This window comes from Diplotaxodon limnothrissa, linkage group LG13 (assembly GCF_057381915.1).
Source record: "Diplotaxodon limnothrissa isolate DT_005_m linkage group LG13, D_limnothrissa_male_GT1.1, whole genome shotgun sequence".
NCBI lineage: Eukaryota > Metazoa > Chordata > Actinopteri > Cichliformes > Cichlidae > Diplotaxodon > Diplotaxodon limnothrissa.
Genome location: NC_140608.1, coordinates 25,483,820 through 25,504,512, shown reverse-complemented (window position 1 = coordinate 25,504,512; position 20,693 = coordinate 25,483,820). Strand labels below are relative to the sequence as shown.

General features: G+C 40.6%; 1 protein-coding gene across 1 annotated transcript in view; it reads right to left on the bottom strand.

The window, feature by feature from the left end:
* Window positions 1–2,072: 2,072 nt before the first annotated feature.
* The window catches only part of LOC146620376 (stromal membrane-associated protein 1-like), a 155,062-nt gene continuing 136,441 nt past the window's right edge, over window positions 2,073–20,693 (bottom strand). The window contains exons 9-11 of the mRNA XM_085368936.1: window positions 14,987–15,179; window positions 6,741–6,967; window positions 2,073–2,219 (exon numbers count right to left, since the gene is read on the bottom strand). Of these exons, the coding sequence (XP_085225062.1) occupies window positions 2,073–2,219; window positions 6,741–6,967; window positions 14,987–15,179 (567 nt within the window). The remainder of the gene's footprint in view (window positions 2,220–6,740; window positions 6,968–14,986; window positions 15,180–20,693) is intronic.

The following is a 20,693-nucleotide window of genomic DNA, read 5'->3' as shown; positions in this document are numbered from 1 at the left end:
ACTTCAAAACATCACAGCGAGGCCACCAAAGGCACCCAGGGGACTGCGGGACCGCCCAGCAATTACTGAGACTTAAAGGGAATGTTTGACATTTGAAGGTTTGTGTTGTTTTTTTTAATGCAGCCATCAATTTGAGTAACATGGACAAGTTTACCTTCGGTTGACAAAGTATACTGGATAATGAGATGTGCCTCTACACACGTATGTGTGTTTGTGTGTATAAATACATATAACGATAAAAGACATGTCAAACAAAGCATCGGCTTTGTTAAGCATTAGCTCTTTTAAATAACTACGCTAACTGTGCTAATGGCTTCTGTTTGTTAAAGAGATGTATGTTCATGGTACTCAAGATGAAAGAGTGCAGTTATTGCAGTCTGTCCCTGTCATGTCGCTAGATAACTAAGCAGATGAGTCGGTGACCAGTTCCAGAAAATTCTTTTAGCTAGCACCTGTAGGTTAAGAATTGCCCTAGCGCTATGTAGCAACTAGCTGAACGGAAAGATTTTAAACAGTTTTAAAAAGTCAAAAATAAAAATAAAAACTGAAAACTACACATTGACTACACACATTGATGTTTGTCTGACATATAAGCGGATATGTAATAAGGATAAGCTAAGGGTCGAGTAACTCTGGCACCTTAATTGTGAATCAATTGCCGAGCAGCTAACAACATACAATAACGCAAAGTCTAGAAATCAGGAAACCTGTGATAATATATTTACATTTACAGTGTGAACTGTTTGAATTGCGATACATTGGAGATTTTGTTTAACTTTAGAGAGACTTCAGTTTGTTTGTTTTGGTTGTTGTTTTTGGATAATTTTGAACAGTACCAGATTAGCATATCTACATATCGTCTGCTAAATTAAGCTAACTGCATCTAACTGCTAGCTTCAAGTTTTACAGCAAACAAAGTTTTTTCTTCTTCTTTTTTCAAGAAAATATGTACTTATATATTTAGACCTGTGGATGTGTGGGGAAAACAGTAGTTTTAGATTATATGTCAGCAAGCCCAAGCATAACACATTTTATTTCTCTAACTTTAAAATATTATAATTATATAATACTTTATAAAAAAAGTATTACTATCAAAACAAAAACCATAAAATAGAAAAGAAAATGGAACAATTTAGGCTATTTAATTGTTTATTTAAAAAAAAAGTCTACCATAAACACAGAGATTTATTATATACCTTGGGCAAGTGGTTTCCCCACAACTGAAAACCACTGGTGTAAGTCATCAGTACACTGTCTGCTGTGGGAATAAGCTGAACCCGCAGAGACTGAAACAAGACAGCTTGACTTCACACGTTTCAAAGGGAAAATGGTTGAACTGTTTGATCATTAGTGCAAAAATAAAAGTAACACCTACTGTATTAGCAGGTCAGCGAGACCTCATTTTTTTTTAGCAGAGGCTAAAAAACCTTCGACCAAAGTTTTTCTGAGCTGAAGCATTGACCTCTCTCCCCTGAAAAAACCCAGGAGATTCACTTTTTTTTTTTCACATAAATACAGTACTGCTTGGACGATTATCTGCTACGAGGCTGTGCTTGCCCTAAAGGAGCAGGAAGGGAAGGAAGAGGGACCATCACAATATACAGTGCAGAGAGAAGGGAGAGGACAGGTAGCATAGACCAACCACAAGACAGCCATATCTACTGCAGATACTGAGAGACTAACTATCCAGTTTGGTAATGATATCACCTTAGTATTACAGACACTTGGAGTCTTTGCTCCAGCAGCTTTGTTACATCTCTTTTGTTTTCTTTGTCTTTTTCCGACAACAACAAAAAGGAAACCAGAAAAGAAAAGGAAGTCAACTATAGACGCAACATAGCGGTTGCCGGGTTTTTTTCGTTTTGTTTTTTAACTGCTCCAATCCATTGTGATGTCATCTTGGCCCTCTAAAGGAACTGCGGTGAAGGTGTGTTGGGGCACACGGACTGTCCTTGCTGTATATAATCAGAGCTGTAGGGACATGGATTGGTTGGAAAATATGGGTGTTTTCTTGCCATGACGCTGCCCTCCACTCCCCACCCCACCACCACATCCTCTGGACCCCATCCTCGTCACTTCCACAGCTGAGTGCTGAGGGTCTGGCCTGAAGCCGGGGATGGAGCTGCGGGCCAATCGGCCCCAGGGGTGCCTGATTGGCTGGAAGCAGCTGGCGCAGGCCCTCCACCACTCAGAGCCATGCCTGACATCTGCTGGGTCATCTGAGATAGAAAACAGAGGAGAAAAGTTACTGTTTGAGTTCATCAGAGCAAACACAGTTATTCTGTCATTTCAGAGCCTGGAGGTGAGTGTTGGGGTTTCTCCATCCTTTAACTCCACTTCCTGGCTTATTTCCAACCCTCTTTAACATCCCCTCTGTTCATAAATGCTCCCTGCCCTCTCTCCTCTCTTTTCACAATCCCTCACCCTCTTCCACATCCCTAACTCACTCCCCTTCTTCCCTCCATTCGGTCTTATCTATTATGAATGTGCTTTGGTGCAGTGCTGCTCACTTATCTGGTCATCAGAGAGCTGAGAGCGTGTGTGTAGGTACTGTGTGTGTAGTAATGCATGTGTGTCAGCTAACCAAGCACTTATCAGCTCACCGTTCCATCTTCTGCACAAAATGCGCGTGTGCACACACACACACACACACACACACACACACACTTTCATGCACTGTACAGCTGCGTTAGTGCGGACTACTGACTTCCATACACTGGGGTGAGGGCACTTTGGTCATCACATTTTAGGCAGAACTTCAAAGGTAGGGTTCAGACTTTCAGTCAGCTTCATGTTTGGACTTTGTTAGGGGTACTAAGAAAGGAGTGAATGTAATAGGTTAATAAAAGACAACTATATAAAACCAACAAACCCAAAGCATCTCAGAGGCAATTTATGTTCGCTGAATAATCTCAGTTGTAAAATGTAACCTCATACACCAGGGTTCAGAGAGCATAAGAAGATTCAGATATAACACTTTAACACCTCTTAATACCACTGGGGTTGGACACTATGGACATGCTTTATTTTTCGTTTTTTATATAATATCATATGATATGATGGTGTGATGACTGTCCATATGTTCAACACCTTTTCTCTAAGTTATTTTTCATCCTTACACATAACTTGGACATCTATGGTTTGATTTCTTTGCATGTGTGGATTGGATGGGTTGTTACAAACATCTGCTGAGAATTTCATGTCAATAATATATTTACTTAGAAAATTAGTGATGTGTTCAATACTTATTTTACCCCTGTATATATTCAGAAAAACACTTCTAATTATATGAGTTATGACTTCTGCTGCAACAATCAGATGTTTGGGTGAGAATTTGATGTAAAAACACATCTGTGTTTACTACCAACCACAGATTACTTGAGTATTGTTGCTGGCCCACCCCTTTAGGACCACAACTTACTGACGGATGATTGCTTTTCAATCAACAAACTGTCTGGATTCCTCCATCAGCTGATGTGATCCAAACGCACAGTGGCTGGATGTATGGCTAAATAATGGATCCTGACCACCCTCTGCACGTATTCAACACACTGCTGGCCACTGTTTTCAAATTCAAATGTAAGAAGGACTTCATTTCATATTTTTGGATTTAGAATTTGATTAATTGAATTCCTTTTTCTTTGTTTCTATATATATATTTTTTTTAAACATTTTTAAGCACATCTGTTGGGATTATTTTTGCATATTTTTACATATTTATTTTTGGCCTTCAGGCTTCTTCTGGGCATATACTCTAGATAAGCTACTGTGGTGCCCTGCACTCCCAGCTTTAAACCCTAAGACACTTTTTTAAAAGGGTGAATCTATTCATGAGGCCAAAAACAGGCTGTAAACATTTCCATTTCATGGCTCAGCTTAGGCATTTTAACATGCGACTGAATGGGAACTGACTCAATTTGGAGCCTCGAGTGGCCATTACATGAACTGTAGTTTTTGGTAATTGCACATTTTATTTTTTCATTTTATTTAATTTCAGTTGCACCACATGAACTTTGTCTTTTGTATTATTACAGTTTATATATTTTGAATTAAATGATAAGGACTGATAATGAGAACTTGTAATTATTCATGCTTTCCCATTTTTGTTAACCAATAAGTAGCTAGCAACAGTGGCATGGGAACAGACGAAGGCAAGAAGGGAACAGTTTGACATCAATAAAACGCTCAAAAACATGTTTAGAAAAACAGAGCGAAGCGATGAGAGGATTGCTGTGGGGGATGTGGCAGTCCTGAAGACATTAAGAGGGAGAACAGGTGTTGTTGCACCATCATGAAACATTTCTGTGCCAAAAACCCCCGAAAAAAAAGTCAATGTAAATCCCTACATGCTGCCAACCCATATGGAAAAGATATATACATAAATCTTATAAAGTTTGTATCTGTCTTGTGTGAAACTTGTATGAAAAGCATACAAGAGTGAAAACAGATATAAAATCCCTTGAAAAATTATATAAATGAAACTTGTATATTTTGGATACTTACTAAAACAATATATGAAAGTAATGAGAAAGTGGCCACTTTCATGAGTAAATCATATAAGCCTGATATGATTCACTATATGAAGTAAGCCACATCTTAAGCAAGTCTTTTATAAGTTTTTAATATTTCTTTTTCTTATGGGAATGCTGTGCAGAAAAACTGAAAAATCATGCAATGAGGATACAGTGAAGAAAATATTAACAGTGAACTGAGCTGATCTGAAATTCTTCTGTGTCACATTTAAAAATTCATTCAGATTTAGCCATTGAGATCTAGGCTGAATAAAGCCAACCTGAATCGCTTCATGACTCATCTGCCAGGCCCTGAAAACTCATTCACATGAAAGCTGGTGAATGCTGCAAGTTCTCTTGAATCCTTTCTGGACGAGACAAAAGAATGAATGTCTTTGTGGACTGAGCTGTTCTTTTTAGACATCCACTGTATTTCATGACTGCCTGCTCTGAACATTGGACAGAAATATACATTGGGGATTTCACTGATACAATCTGAAGCACCAGTGAAGTAAAACATTATGCAACTGTAGTAAATACATCCTTTTAGGTTGTGACCACAGAAAGTATTCAATAGACGAACTTCAGGCTCTGTAAAGACGCGTCTTTTCCTGGTAATGGTTCACGGGGGTATGATTTCTGTGTAAAACGTAATATTTCCTCTTTCGATTTAGAAAACCAGATTGCTCTAATAAATAACTAATATAAAGAAAGAAAGATGCATTTAAGAGACCATGGGAAGAAAAGATTAATGTAGACACAGTGATGCAGTTACGGCAAAAGCACAAGTGTATCTAAACACATAAAGGGGGATTGCTGCTGGTGTCTGTTTCACATCTTTCCCTGGACAGACAATTTTTCACGTCCAATTTAATTTTGTTCTATCAGATGAACTGTTACTATGCTTCCACATTATAGACTGCAATCACCTGCACCAGTTAAGTACGAGTTTAATAATCTAAGAGCATTTCTGTCAGGGATGTGATTAGAAGTCACCGAAACTCTCTGAATGTTGGACTAATCTTGGAAGCACTTACGTCACCAAAAGGAAATCCTACAGCAGATGCTCCTTCAGTAACATTAGCTCTATGAATGGCCATGAAGTGGGCCACTGCAACATTAGTGAAGGATTCTACAATATACAGGCATGTGAAAAATACAGTTTTGAAACACTTTAGGCAAAACCACATCAACTGCCAAGGAAGGTGGTGGAGGGGTAATGATTTGAGTCACGGGACTTGGGAACCTCGCAGCGATTGAGTTGTATACCAAAGTATTCTAGAGTCAAAATGTGAGGCCCAAATTGGGTCATGCATCAGGTGAAAGATCCCCAAACAGCAGCAAATCTACACCAGAATCACTGAAAAAGTATAGACTGAAGGTGTTGCAGTGGCCCAGTCAAAGTCCAGACCCTCGCCTGATTAAAATGCTGTGGCTGGACCTTAAAGAGCTGTGACCCGTGATGCATGTGAATGCATGTTGTGGACAACATCAACAGAACAATGTGTTGCACCCATACAGTTTATGCAACAAAGCTTTGTTAGCCTCACCCTCCTGAGACCCAGCACATTCACTATGTCCTCTGCAGTGGGAAAATCTGAAAGATACTTTTTTCCTTGGTTCTCAGGAGGTTAGATAGTGAGTCTTAACTTTTCACCTTCTTGTCCAAATAAGGTTGATTGCAGCTCCAAGAAAGACACTATCATTGAGGCTTCAAATTGGGAAGCCAAGAAACCAGTGCATGGCATCATGGTGGCTATGACCATCTGTTATATACAGTCTATGGTATTATTATGTAATTTCATTCCAAATTGGCTGGAAAACAGTTATAACCAATGATCAAGTCACACAAATCATCAAATTTCATTCTGCATTCTAAGTAGTATTAAAAGATCCTAAATCAAAGGTTATATACTAAGTAATGTACTGTTCTGGGCAGAATTAGGAACAAAGGAATAAAGGCATGTGACAGAATAAAAGAAAAAAACCCCTCATATTATTATACAGTAACCCTGGTTATAAAAAAGATTGAATAGCTGATTAAAGCTGCACCTCTTGGGCTTTTACTACATTGGTGAGGTTATTACTGCACCGAGCTCCACACAGAATTGGGGAACAGATCTAAGTGTGAATCTATATATTCACAGCAACTGGAGTGGGCAAAAAGCTAAATGTTAATCATCATTCTGACTGCACTTTAATACAGAGATTTATATTTCTTCCTGTTACCTGGCCCATATTCCACTGTCCTTGCTGCATGCTGTACATGTTCTGTCCTTGGTTGGCAGGCATCGCACCCTGCTGCATGCTCATGTAGCCCCCATTTGGCAGTGCCATCCCAGACACCATGGCCCCAGACCCCATCATGGTGGTGGTGGGTGGGATACTTCCAGCCACTGCTGTGGCGTAGCCCTGCGGAGTGAACTGCATCTGAGGCTGGCCCATGTACACACTGCCTGCAATACAAGACAACAGAATATGCCTTCAAACTTTGCCTTCAAATTCAAATATAAGAATCTTCAGGAAGTCAAACATCCCAAATTACAATCAATAAAACAAACAAACGTACTAGCACTCATCCTGTAAAGATGTTGAGAAACAGTAAAAACATAAAAACAAACGGGGAATGCACAAAGAACAGTGAGGTGAAGAGCTGCAGGTGATATCCTTTGACTGGGATTTCATTGAAGAGTGACATCTCTAACAGGTCACCAAAGAGTGCTGCATTCAGTGTGTGGCAAGAAGACGGATGATAATAGGGAAAGGCAGATTCTTGACATTTTTATTAAAAATGATGACCTGATGAACCTTCTCAGAGCCAAAGAGCCACTAGCTGCTCTTGTATTGCCCAAATGCCATCAGCAATGCACTGGGTCACCGTGAAAAAGTGATAAAAAGCTCTGGTGCAACTTGAGGCAGATGAGATGTGTAGTTTGAGGACCTTGGAATTTTGTCTGTTTTTTGAAGACAATGTTGTTAAATTGGCTTTGTGAGACAATGACCTTCAGTTGGTACTAAGGAGGTTTTCAGCAGTGGTTGAAATAGCTGTAATGTCAGCATTTCATAGTCTAAAGATACAGTGTCTTTCCTAAAAATGAATTGCTTCCTGTAGGCTGGCACTAAGTTGCCAGGCTTTTACTGCAGCCACCTTCAGTGGTTTTTCTGTGGGTCTCTCTGCCTTCGGTAACTGAAAGTATGCTCTTATGGACTGACATCAGATGACTGCATTGTATTAACGAATATACACTTTCTTTCCTTGAAAAATTGTAGAGTTGCTATAGCAATATGTTTTGGGTCATTTTCAGTGAAGTGGTTGGCTTTGTCACCTCACTGCAAGGTACTTGCAGTATATAGAATAAAGTCCTGTATGCCTGTATGGTGGGAAATCACACAAACTGGTTACTGTGCAAGTACAAAAACAATTTCCATTTGTGCTATGAAGCTGTATCCAATCAGTTTTGAAGCATTTGGCTCAATCTGAGCTCATGAGTTCATCCTTCTACTTCTGTCGTTTACATCATTAATAAATAGAACCTTGGTTCTACCATGTTCGGCAGATGAGTTTCCTCCCTACTGTGGCTGGACTCTTTCTCAGGGCTGGACTCTCTCTTTCTCAAAACTGGGGACCGAAAGTTATGTTCCAACTATAGGTTGATCACATTCTTTAATCTCCCTGGGAAAGTCTATGCCAGAGTACTGGAATGGAGAATCCTTCCATTACTTGAACTTCAGATCCAGGAGGAATAATGCGGTACGGGTCTACATGTGTTTTGTTTACTTCAAAGGCTTCAATTGGGGGGTTCTTTGGGAAAATGGGGTATTTGGTCCATTGTAAATGGCAATTTGGTACCTGTGCAACCACAGCAAGAGCCTAGTCTAAATTGCCAGCATTTAATGTGGCTCATTTACAGTGGGTGTTTGATTCTGCCAAGGCTGCCTTTAATCACCGATTCTGTTCATAGTTTTTATGAACAGAATATCTAGGTGTAGCCAGGTGTTGGAGCGTCTACACTTTGGTGGCTTCAACATTTCATCTTTGCTTTTTAAAGATGATGTTCTATTTTGTTGCCTTCATTAGGTTGTGTTCCGTTCCTCGCACTGGAATGGTTTGCAGCCAGGTGTGAAGAAACTGGAAAGAGAATCACCTTGATTCTCTGCCAGAAAACAGGGAAGTGCACACTACAGGTTTTGAGTTGCTGCCCCAATTGGAGTAGTTTAAGTATCTCAGGATCTTGCACTACCAAGTAGATCTTGTAGTTGGTCAGGGAAGAGTGGAGTGGGAGATTGACAGACAGATTGAACCAATGTCTGATGCATGATAGGGTGAGTAGCTTGGTCATTCAAAAGTAGAGCTGCTGGTGATCCACAGTGATTATGTCTCCTAGGTGAGATGTTTTGGGCATGTCCTACGAAGAGGAGACCCCCAGGCCTCACCGGAGATTTGGCTGGTGTTGGAATTTTCATGTGTATCAAATGGACTTTTGGCTGAAACAATCCTTGGATACAAGATATGACATCCACAGTTAGCTCATTTAAACCAGGTGATGAGGCTCAAGTTTCCTGTGCGACTTCCACTGAATGTTTTCCAGGAAAAGAGATCCTGACCTCTTACCAGTTACATAGTTCACCCGGTATGGGAACACTTCATAATAGAGCTGGGCGATATGAGATTTTTTCATATCACGATATGTTTTTTTCATTTCAGGCGATAACGATATCTATCACGATATAAGCCAAATAACTATATTTGTAAGATTTAAATGTGCCGTTGCTCACAAGTAAAATGTGAAATAATCAGCAGCTTGTTTTTATTTAAATATTTATTTCCCATAATAAGTTCAACAGGGTAGATGTACTTAAGGAACATGAGACTTTTTCAGATAAATAAAGGCAAATATTGCAAACTACACAAAAGGCAGCCGCTAAAGCGTTTAAGTTTCAAAATAGAACAAACGAAACAGACTAAATTGTCAATTCCACTTAGAAACAAAATATTAATTCTAAAAATAAATCTTAGTTTGTTTTACAGAAGAACAGACAAAACTGACTAACTTTTGTCAATATCAAATAAACTGAGAACTAAAAGGAAATTCTCAATCTCTCCTTGTTGTATAGCTGAGCTTTTCAAACAGTTTTAACAGTTACTTTAGTCTGACAAAAGCCGAATGACGAATTAGCGCTTCCAGTCAGAGACTGAGGCTACGTCCACACGTACACGGGTATTTTTGAAAACGGAGATTTTCCGTTTTCATTTTAAAAAAATAATCCCGTCCACACACAAAGGGAGAAATGAAGGAAAACGCTGCTGAAAACGCTGCTATGAACATGCCAAAGCAGCAGGTGGCGCTAGATTCCTAACCGTGCAGAAATATTGGCCAATCAGAAGTCTAGAAGCCTCGGTGGGAAAACGTAAACAAAGCTGGGGCATAGAAGCAGAACCGAGTCGTATGTGTGGACGGACAGTAACTGTGTGTATATGTAAGCATTTAAACACTGCAGAGAGTACAATTAACAGTATTGTAGAAGTTAATTTCACCGAAACAATAACGTGGCGCACAGTGTGACGCATGCACCAGTTTATTGTATTTCCAGACTTGCTTTCGGCACAATTTACAGTGCACGCTACTCTGTTTTTTGTCAGACTTGAAATAGCCGAAATACCTTCACACTACGGACCTTCTTTGGCTCTTCCGTTCGACAATCTCTCCGGCATTGGAACCATCATCTGTTTTCTCTTCGGTCACGCTCGGTTGATTTTTCTAGTCGGCACACTCATTTCCTCCATTACGCGCTGGCTCCATTACCCGCTGGCTGCTTCCCAAACAAACACACGTGCGGCTTGGCACTTGTGCTGTACATAACAAGTCACGCGACGTGATGCTGCGGCTGTGATTGGTTCGGCTCTGCGCTACTTAATTTGGATTGGCTGACCTTTTTTTTTTTTTTTGAGGACAAGATCTATCGCGATAGCTTAATTTCTCTATCGAGTAAAAGTTATATCGCGATACATATCGTTATCGTTCTATCGCCCAGCTCTACTTCATAACCTCACAAGAAGAAACAGAACAGGTTGTTGGGAAGAAGGACATCTGCAGAGTTAGCTTGATACCATCAGGCAGGCAAAAACAAACTATTTTTGCCTGCTTCCCTGCTTTGCTCTGTGCATGTACAAAATGAGAGACTGTCCTCTCATATTATAATATATCCTCTTTAGCACAAGTCATAATGCCCCACAGGTTTTAGTCTTTAGCTGTTATAAAGCCAAAAAAATCAGTACAGATCCATGGACAAATAGCTAATCCACAGATCACTGACGAAGCAATGTTTTTTGGCCTTCTGTATATTCTGACATTCTGATCACCTCATTGTTGGCTGCACTTAGAGCCTTTCCATTGCAGCATGGATAAGTGCACACAGTCCCGCGCACACATACAGTGCATGCAGGATGAAAGTCTGATTTTTGAGCATTAGCCTGGCAAGGTTCTTTTGGCTTTGATCTCAATCTGCATTTATTTGGATTCAGAGAGGACAATACGCAGAAAGCCCTTCATTCCATTCCTAATCCTTGATACATCAGTGTAAACATGGAACACTATAATCAATGCATGTGCCTGCTGTAAAAATCTGCTGCCTGTTTTCTCCCACCAAGCAGAAAACATGCAGCACTAATGCTTTCCCACACAGGCTGATGGATGATGTATGTGTGAACATCCGCCTACCTATACATCCTCGCACAGGCGCTCATGCACACTCTCCTGACACTTCAGTCTTTACACATAATAACTGTGAGATGAAAGCGAACCTGCAGACACTTCGCTATTTTTACTGCTGCACTGGGACCCTAGTAAATGCAGTGTGAACTAGACGTCCCTGCTTTTCAGCACGCTGACCTTTCATCTTTACTCTACGTTTTTATGATGCATCTTCCCTCTAACATGCATGTGTGTGTACAACATTGCCTAGGTGTGCATCTGTTTGTGTGTAAACACCTAGGTCTGAGTCTGCAGCCTTGTATTTATAACCTGCACGTCTTTGCCAGCTTACGAGACGCCGTGTATGTGTAATGTTTGTTTACGCGCTACATTCACAAGACATTTCTACTGCGAGGAACCTTTAAGTCCTTTTTGAACACATGTCCTTCAGCTTGCACATTAAAAAAATGAATTACATTAAGAACATCCTTGAGTGTCGGTTTAAGTTACAGGTTGAGCAGGCAGCTGTATTCAGCCAGGCTAAACGCAGCAGCCCCAGGCCTTCTGCTGCATGCTCTGGACTTCTTTACGTTTCCTTGGACATGTTTCACCTCTCATCCGAGAAGCTTCTTTAAAAGTGCATATTACTCCCACATTAGGTTCATTGGCTTCACTAGCTAATTCTAGTCTTGGGAAAAAAGCATGGGGTTCTCTTCACATACAAAGTTCTGAATCATTGCACCACTTGATATTTTAAAGATCTCATAGATCGTCCCACTTCAGCTGCACTTCAACTTCCTAAAGTTTCTAAAAGTAAAATGGGAGGCAGCGACATCAGCTGTCAGGCTTGGAACAGCTCCCAGTTTGGGTTCAGAGTCAAACACCATCCATTTTTAAAATTATTAATCAATCTTTAAGATTAAGTTTGATTAATTAAAACCATCCCCTAGTTTTCTGCTTCAATGAAAGGCTGCTGTGGGACTTCCCTTGATCCTATGATCCACTGAGTGTTTTCTTCTCCCATTTCCTCTTTTACATGCCACTAGTACATGTCAGTAACTTCTGTCTACTTTCTCCCGCAATCTGCGTCTAATCTTGTTTATTTTTTAAGCTCTTTGTTCGTCTGTTTCCCTCTTGTCTTCTAAATGTTCTGATGTTCGAGCCTCATTCAGGAGGTCTCTGTTTTAGCAATCAAATGAGAGAACTTCATTGATTGCTCTCTCTCTGACACTGTGATGCCTTTACCATATAGTGTTTTGAGATGACTGCTGTTGTGAAATGGGACTATATAAATATAATTGAATTGAATGTAAATTGAATTTCAGTCCTCTGATCCACGAGTCCAGTAATGCATATAAATCGTAACTGCCGAGGTTCTTTGTGTGGGGCTATTACTGTAGCAGTAATATTTTCTGCTGAGTGTGTAACTGGATCTCAGTGTGTCTGTGTGTAATCAGATTGCTCAAAATGCATTTAAAGGTTCCTTTACACATTTTCAGATCTGATTACATACAGACACATTAAGATACAGTTACACAACTCTCCAAATGCACTTGCCGGTACTTTTGCTACGATAACAGCTCCCACACCTCTTGCCTTAACAGTAACTATTTTCTGCAGTGGCAGCATGTAATCATTAAAAATGTAGGCTCCCATTCTGGGGGTGATTCTCCAAAGAGGTCACAAGGTTCATGTGAGTGTCCAGAGATAAGAACAAAGCTTAGAAAAGCGTAACGTACAGCAAGTTTTTGTGGAACGTGTATGGGTACCATAAATTGTTTTGTAGCTTCCAAAAAAATACTTCAAACATCCAGGATTACGAAATCTTGCATCTTTTGTTTAACCTGATCAAATCATGATCTTAATTATTAAATTATTGTACTGATGAAGTCAGTGTCAGGAGCTAAAAAAAAAAAAAAAAAAAAAAAAGATACTTTCTAGTTTCTGCAGAGTGAAGATACAAAAAAAGCTGCCGTTCCATTAAGAGTTATAGAATGTATCAAAAGGTTCTCAAGGTCCAAAAGCTCTTAATGCCATAAGTTTTCATTTTGTGTGCATCTGTAAAGGTGTCAGGCTATGAGCAAGTAAGAATTCTCTTGATTAATAGATCAGCTTTACCAGACAAACACACACATACACAATGTCAGCAGGGTGTGAGTGAGCTCTCAGCCTCTGACTGCTCTCCAAAGTCAGCCACAACTCCACTTGTTTATGTTGTTTTCCACCAGTCTCCTTTTTTCCATCTCTGAAATGTAGACCAAAAATAAACACAGCCTTTTGGCCAGGCTAAAATGTTCTCTTTGCACAAGCAGACACACTGCTGCCTTCATTTGCAGATTTCCAGCCACTTGCGGATCATTTTCCAAGCTATAAACGGATCATCAGCCTTTTAGTCCTCTTAAAACGTTGATATGATGAAGATGTTAGCAATAATTTGACACTTTATAGGTCAAACACAAAACAAAAGTGTAATTTATTTCGAGTTTTGAGGCGGCACAGTGGTGAAGAGGTGCAGACTGTCACCTCATAACAAGAAGGGTCCTCGTTCAATCCTCCCGGCCTTCTTGGGGAGTAGGTTTCAGCTCATGGCCACAGAAACAATGGTGCAATGCAATGCATGCAATTAAATGAAGTTAAATAGCATTTTTATTTATTTATTGTCATTGTCAAGAACAATGAAATTGCGTTTGGGGCTTCCATACAACCCCAAAAAAAGAAGAAAATAATAAATACCCCTTAAAACCCAAGTGTACATATTTAACCCAGTGTGACTCCAATGCAATAAGACAATCCTTAGCAATAATGTTCGTAGAAATTCAGACAAAGACCTGAGAAACATGACAAAATACAACAATGCAACCCATTCAATATTATTGTACTGTGAGATATGATATCAGATATGATAGTTATTTATTTAAGAAAGAGGGGGGGGGGCAGGAGGGGGAAGAGAATAAAGATATGATGCACCAATGCAGACCAGTTAATTGCTATTAAGAAGTTGGATATGGTTATTGTCCGTGAGAGGGGGGCAGAGAGTAGCGAAAATAAAGTGAGGATTAGTTTTGTTCGGCGGCTCTTGAGAAGATTAAGAGGTCGAGAATCAATGCCAAGCTCACTGCTACACCATCTTTGTGGGTAACGTCCAACCCCATGTTTGAGTGCGGCGTGTAGTTGTAAACAGTTTAGCCAAGACCACTGAAGTTTTTACAGCTGTAATTTAGATTTGGAAGCAGGAAGACCCCCCAGCACTGAACAGAACTGAAAGCCAGAACCTTTATTGAGCCTTGATTTGAGGTGGGTTGCCAAGTGGCTGGCACATGTGCAGCCCTAGTGGGAGAATATCAGCGGAGTATTGAAGATCAGCTTTTCTGCCAGGATTGAGCTTTGTCTCCTGTCTGAACTAACACCATGCTCGATCTTTTGTGGAACGGCTAATATAAAACCGATAATAAATGTGATTTTTTTAAACAAATTTTTAAGCTTTTGTGTCGGTATAGTTCAGTTGACAAAAGACGCTCAAGCTCAGTAAACACATGAGCCTGACCCAAAAGAGAAAGTGGCATGAAATCACAACTCCTTAGCAACAAACTGTCAATCTTTATTTTTTCCCTCTACCAGTCTTAGAAACACCTCCTGCAAACTGTATCCTTTAAAAAGACCTACAAACTTGAGTGACTCTGCTTGAATTGAAAATGTGAGTTTGAGTCAATTGACCAAGCTGCTTTGACTTGATTAACAAAGGGTTAATAATAACTGCTGGCTGTATGAGAGCATGTGTGTTACCTTGTCCTGGAGCAGGCTGTTGCTGGCTTTGTGGCTGACTGCCCACTGAGCTGCTTGCGTACAGGGACAGGATCGAGTCTTTAGATAAAAGCTTCTTCTCCTCTGCTTTCGCTGTGGTAGTGGTGGAGGTAGAGGAGGAAGAAGAGGAGGAGGTGGAGGGGTCCACCTGTGGAGTTGTTATACTGGAACCAGACTGTCAGACAGAAAGACACAGGGCAAGGAGAGAAGCGTCATGAATATATAGACTTTCATCCAGACAGATTATTTCTCATACACTACAATCATGTAGTTGCTCTTGTCACCATACCCTAAAAATATACATGTAATGTAAATCTCACCTAATCAGCAGAAAGAACCAGACCAGAGAAACAAGGCAGAGGAGCTTAGATTTGTTTTCTCACCTATTCTGTCTTACCTATTTTAATCTTTAACGTACATGAGAATAAACATGGTCATAGTTTCAGATGATAATGCCAACGTTTGTGTTAGACCCCAGTCACACTGGCAGAAACACAACACCACCAACACCAACCAGCCAACTTGCCATTTACTCTCTGAGCTGTAGGGGAAGTGTTACGAGTGTGACACAAACAGCAAAGGGAGAATATTTGCCTTCATATTAAGAGCTGCACCTGCAGGAAGGCACAACTTTTAATTTGAAGGAGAACGTTTTTAGTTTTCCATCGTGGTTACTGCCGCTTGTGTGTTGGCAAGTCTTTGCAGACAAGTCGACATCTTCCATGCAAACTACGGGCAGCTGGGCAATCTACCAGCATCCAAAGCACTCACGAGTTTTTAAACCTGACAGATTTTACCCAGTGATTGCTGGCAACCTTCAGCAACCATTTGCTAACCAGTCGGGGAATATGCATTTTTCTATGGTGACTTTAAGTTTTCTGGGAGTTACCAGCTAGTCTTTATTCCTTGTGTGAGTGGAGCTTTATCTTTTTCACAGTGACTTCCACTTCCAGTCACTAAGTGATCCCTGTGAGCCAAAAACTCAGGATTCGATATTTTCTACTCTTGGCCGTGAGCAGAGAAGCCTTTCCCAACTATTGTGTAAAATCCTCTGCTAATGAGGGGCAGCCAATCAGAAGAAACTTGGCTTAGAGGAAGGGAAAAAGGGCCAAGGCCAAAACAAAGAGGAATAAGATTTTATATCATGTCAAAGTACTTTAGTAAGTCCGAGAGTCGCCTGCTTTGCTGCTCTTTTCACTGTTGCTAAACTGCTTTGCATAAATGCCAATTACTCACATTTCACAAATTAATTGCCAACAAAATAGGAAATGGTTAGAAAGACAGAACCTGAAGGAAGTGAGGACAAGAGAGCAAGTTCTCAAATAAACATGAGCAGCCATAAAATAACTTTTACTGAATAAACAAAACAAAAAACAAATTAAAAAAATCTGAATATAACATTTTCTGTCTGTCAAACTGTGTGTTTGGCAGATTTGGACATATTCTCTTGCTTGTACTCATAATTATAAAATAAATCCAACAGGTTTGTGTCACTGAATACACAGCAGACTTGGAAATATATTTAGTCATACCTTTGGCTACTCAATGTGCCACAGAGAGAAAAGATGGCCAAGACAGGAAAAAGACTGATGTGAAGATGGAAGAAAAAAAGGGTCTAAACAAAGGGCCGAAAAGCAAGAGTTAAATAAAGGACAAGACAAGGGAGAAAAGAACAGAGGAGACAACATAGGAGAGAGAAGAGAGGAGCATTGTCAGTGTAAGTGAGACGGATGACATTAATTAGGCCGCTGCAAAGAGAGGAAGACGTGAACTGTTGGAGACAGGACACACGCACGCTGTTCCGCTCACATACACCTTTTCATTATTAAGAAAAAAACAAAACAAAAACAGCTTTCATGCACACACCCATTATGTTTAATGGATGGAGCTGACAAAAAAACAACACCTGCTTAAAAGCTCTGCTCAGGTGTGTGTGGGAATGTGTGTGTGTGTACACATGTGAAGAGATGGGACAAAGACTGAAAATAGAAAGGGGGAAGGCGACAGACAGCATGAAGAAGATAAGGAGAGACAGTGTGATAAACAGCAGCTCCTGCAAGCCGCTCTGCAGTGAATAAGCACGCTGCAGTCAGTGTCACAAGCACACATCATATATTACACAAAGTTGCACACCACCCACACACAACACATAAAACACACACACACAGAAATGCAAGCACATGTGTTGTCCTCTGCTGCTTAGCAGGCAGCACTGCGCTCCTCCGTCTCTCCCTGCAGACTTCATCCGACTGGAGGAGGGAAGGCGGAGATGAGGTGGAGGGGGGAATGGAGAAGAAAATGTGGGGCAGGGGGAGCAAGATAGGAAGAAGGAAGGGGAAAAGCAAAAACAGTGTAGGTGAAAGTAAAGGTAGGGGTGGAAAGAGGAGAGAAAAACAAAGTGAACACGGGTGAGCTGAAATGAAAAGCGGCAGGTGAGGATGGAGGAATAACAAGAGCAGAGGAGGTAAGATGGATGGCTAGTCATACCGAGAGACACACACACACACACACACACACACACACACACACACACACACACACACACACACACACAGTCCATTTTCTCTCAAGTGAAGCCAGTTAAGGTGAGTCAGGTATTGAAGGGGGCAGGAGGAGCTTCCTATTAATAGTCATAGAACATTAGCATGAAGGAAGGTGAGAACACCTGATCTGCCTCATGTCAGCGAGCTATATAACATAACTCAGTCACGGAAGCTAAGTCTGTTTCCTGCTAAGCGTTTTGGGGTTTCTTTGCAAAGTTAAAAAGAATACATTTAATAGACTTCAAAATCTCCAGGCTGCAGTAATCGTCAGCCATTCAGCTTCCTTCTTCGGGAAAGTGCTATGGAAGCGACGGCATGACTCAGACAGAGTCTGCAGGCTCTGAACCGCTGAGATAAGACCATCATCTGGGATGATTTGGGAAGGGAGCTATAACATGTGGAGCATGTGGGATGTGAGCCAATTAAAGCAGCTGGCAGATGGGGTGAGCTTTACCAAGCTGGCACTAACATTGGGTAACTAGCTTCTGATGTCTACTTGTTGATGCAGAGCTATAATAACGCCTTCTGACAATTTGTCTATTTGTTTTAGGAGTCACAACGACAGTAGACTGACCACCATAAAGTTTTCAAATGCATCAATTTAAAAAAAAAAAGTTTTTAGCATAATCAAGTCAAAATTAAAACTCACAAGCAATTTAAATACTGAAACGGGGTGTGCTTCCTGTAATCATTCCTATTGACAATAACAAATAAGGAGTCCTTTTCTAATGTACTTTTAAGGTCAGGGTCCTGTGCAAATTGTGGATGCACATATTAAACATGGCCACAGTTTCAGAGGATGAGATTAGCGTATGCACGAGTAATCCCTCATAACCAAGAGCTCAGGCTTCACACGCTTATGTGAGTAAAACAGAACAATAATATGATCACATCTCTTTGGCTGCGAGCCTCCCAATCCCCTGTTTTTGCGAAGCAGACAATCAGAGGAAAGTTGCCTGAAGGCAGAGGGACTAAAACTGCCTGCTTAACACAAAGGACGTGAGGAGCTGCACCAAGACAAACAGGGTTACTCTAGTAGCCCGATTTCCAAGAATAAACACATGGAGCTGGAAATGTGTCCTCTTTAGAGTATTTTATTTGGAAGTGATTTCTCTCTTCATCACCATCACTTCCAGGGGGTACTAGAACCACAAAGACAAATGACATTACTAATGGCTGTATTGCAATAACAATAACATCTTGTTAATGGACAGAATGTCTGGGTTGGTTTGACCTCTGACCCCCTGAATGGCCCACTGAATGATCACTGAACTGAATTTGGTGGTGAAAAATATTTCTAATGTTAATTTAAGAGTTGTTAAAAGAGAATGGTCACTTGTGACCGGAACACTAAAGTAAGGGGTGGGTGCACACAACTGGAGGGTTAATCTGTTATACAATATTACATATCTTTTAGAATAAAAAAACAACAACAAAACAAAACAAATGAAAACTCATAATGAGGATCAGGAAAGGGAGTGTGCATCGGGATCTAGCAATTATATCTGGCCAACAGGCATGTAAACATGCCAAGCTGCTCAGTCTGCATGTGTAACTGCACACACCATCAAATAGAAGCCAGTGATGAATCAGTACAGTACAAATAACACTGCACTTTCAAAAAATCCTATCACCTAGAACACTTGCCAGATCACAGTTTAACACAGTTTGAAACAGTGGAGGAGAACAGGCATGTGCCACAGAGGCACAACTACAGAATTCCACGTAGTGATCAAAAATAGCAGCCACTATGCAGACGTGCAGGGGAAGATGGCCTTAAATGATGAAGTAAAGATGGCTGATATTTACAGACCCACTCCCTTAAATGTATTAGAGTCCCAGGCAGGCTGATAGGTTGCAGTCTTTCAAAACATCATATTACTGTCAAGAGATGTGTTTGGGATGAGGTGATGCAAATAAGAGTGAGCATCCTTTAACTCAAAGATGTTTCTTTAAATTGCTGCCTCTTTTAGCTTAGAACAAAACAGCTTCCACTGGCCTTTCACTCGTTCCACCATCTGTGACTGCCAGACACTCCAGGAGAATTTGCTCTATTTGCACTGAAAGAACAGCAAAGCAGTCCAGAAGGGGTTTTTTTGCCAAAGCTAGACAGGTGGCACACAATGTAAGAGATGCACCATTCTTGCTCTCTTTAAATGCAAAAGAAATTCATGCAGCAAATGTCACATGTGTATCGTCATTCACAGTGGCAGTTCTACATACGCAGATACATCAAATACACACACACACCATGCTCATAGTGTGTGAGGTGCTGCAGGGCTCCTAGCAGCATATTGTGTAATAGAAAGCTTCTTCAACAAGGCTCCTTTCTTTCTTTCTTCCTTTTTTTTTTGCAATGTTGGTGTTGATGAGAGCAGCCAGAGCTCTGAATTACTGCTCTGACAGCCTTTTCCTCACTGTCACTATTCATAGACCTCTACAGCCAAACACACACACACACACACACACACACACACACACATGCTCACTATGGTTTTCCATCACTGCTTGAAATACTCATACACTCCCCTCTGATAGACCATCTGTGGCTTTAAAACCGTAATAGGCTGTGTGTGTGTGTGTGTGTGTGTGTGTGTGTGTGTGTGTGTGTGTGTGTGTGTGTGTGTGTGTGTGTGTGTGTTAATTTACTAAAAACAAAAGCAAAGCTTGCCTTGGAGTAAATCTGAATTAGCCTACGAGTGTGCCAGAAAGGAAAAGAAAAACAAGCAGAGAACGAAACAAAGGCAAAAACCGAGATCGCTGGTCACTGCTTCATTACCTCACTGCTCTCTGCCTTCTCACCCTCTTTGTTGTACTCTCAACAAAATGCAGTTCATCCGTTTTCCTGTCTCGCACTTCATCCCTTCCTCAGCAATCAACTACATTGCCTTCTGTTATTTACTTCAGACCCAGACCTCCATTTCTTCCTTGGATGTAATCATGAAACCCACAAAGTTCCCATTAAAGCCACAATGTTCCATATCTGGTTGAGGTGTCACAAAAATATTCAGGCGACGCATACTTTGATGCACATTTAGCATTAATGGGCTGTATGAATAGCTTTAAGTGAGTCATGGCAATCATTTCCTCATACAAAGAAAACAGAGGAGAACGTGATGTTTTTGCAGTGAATTATGGGAATTTAA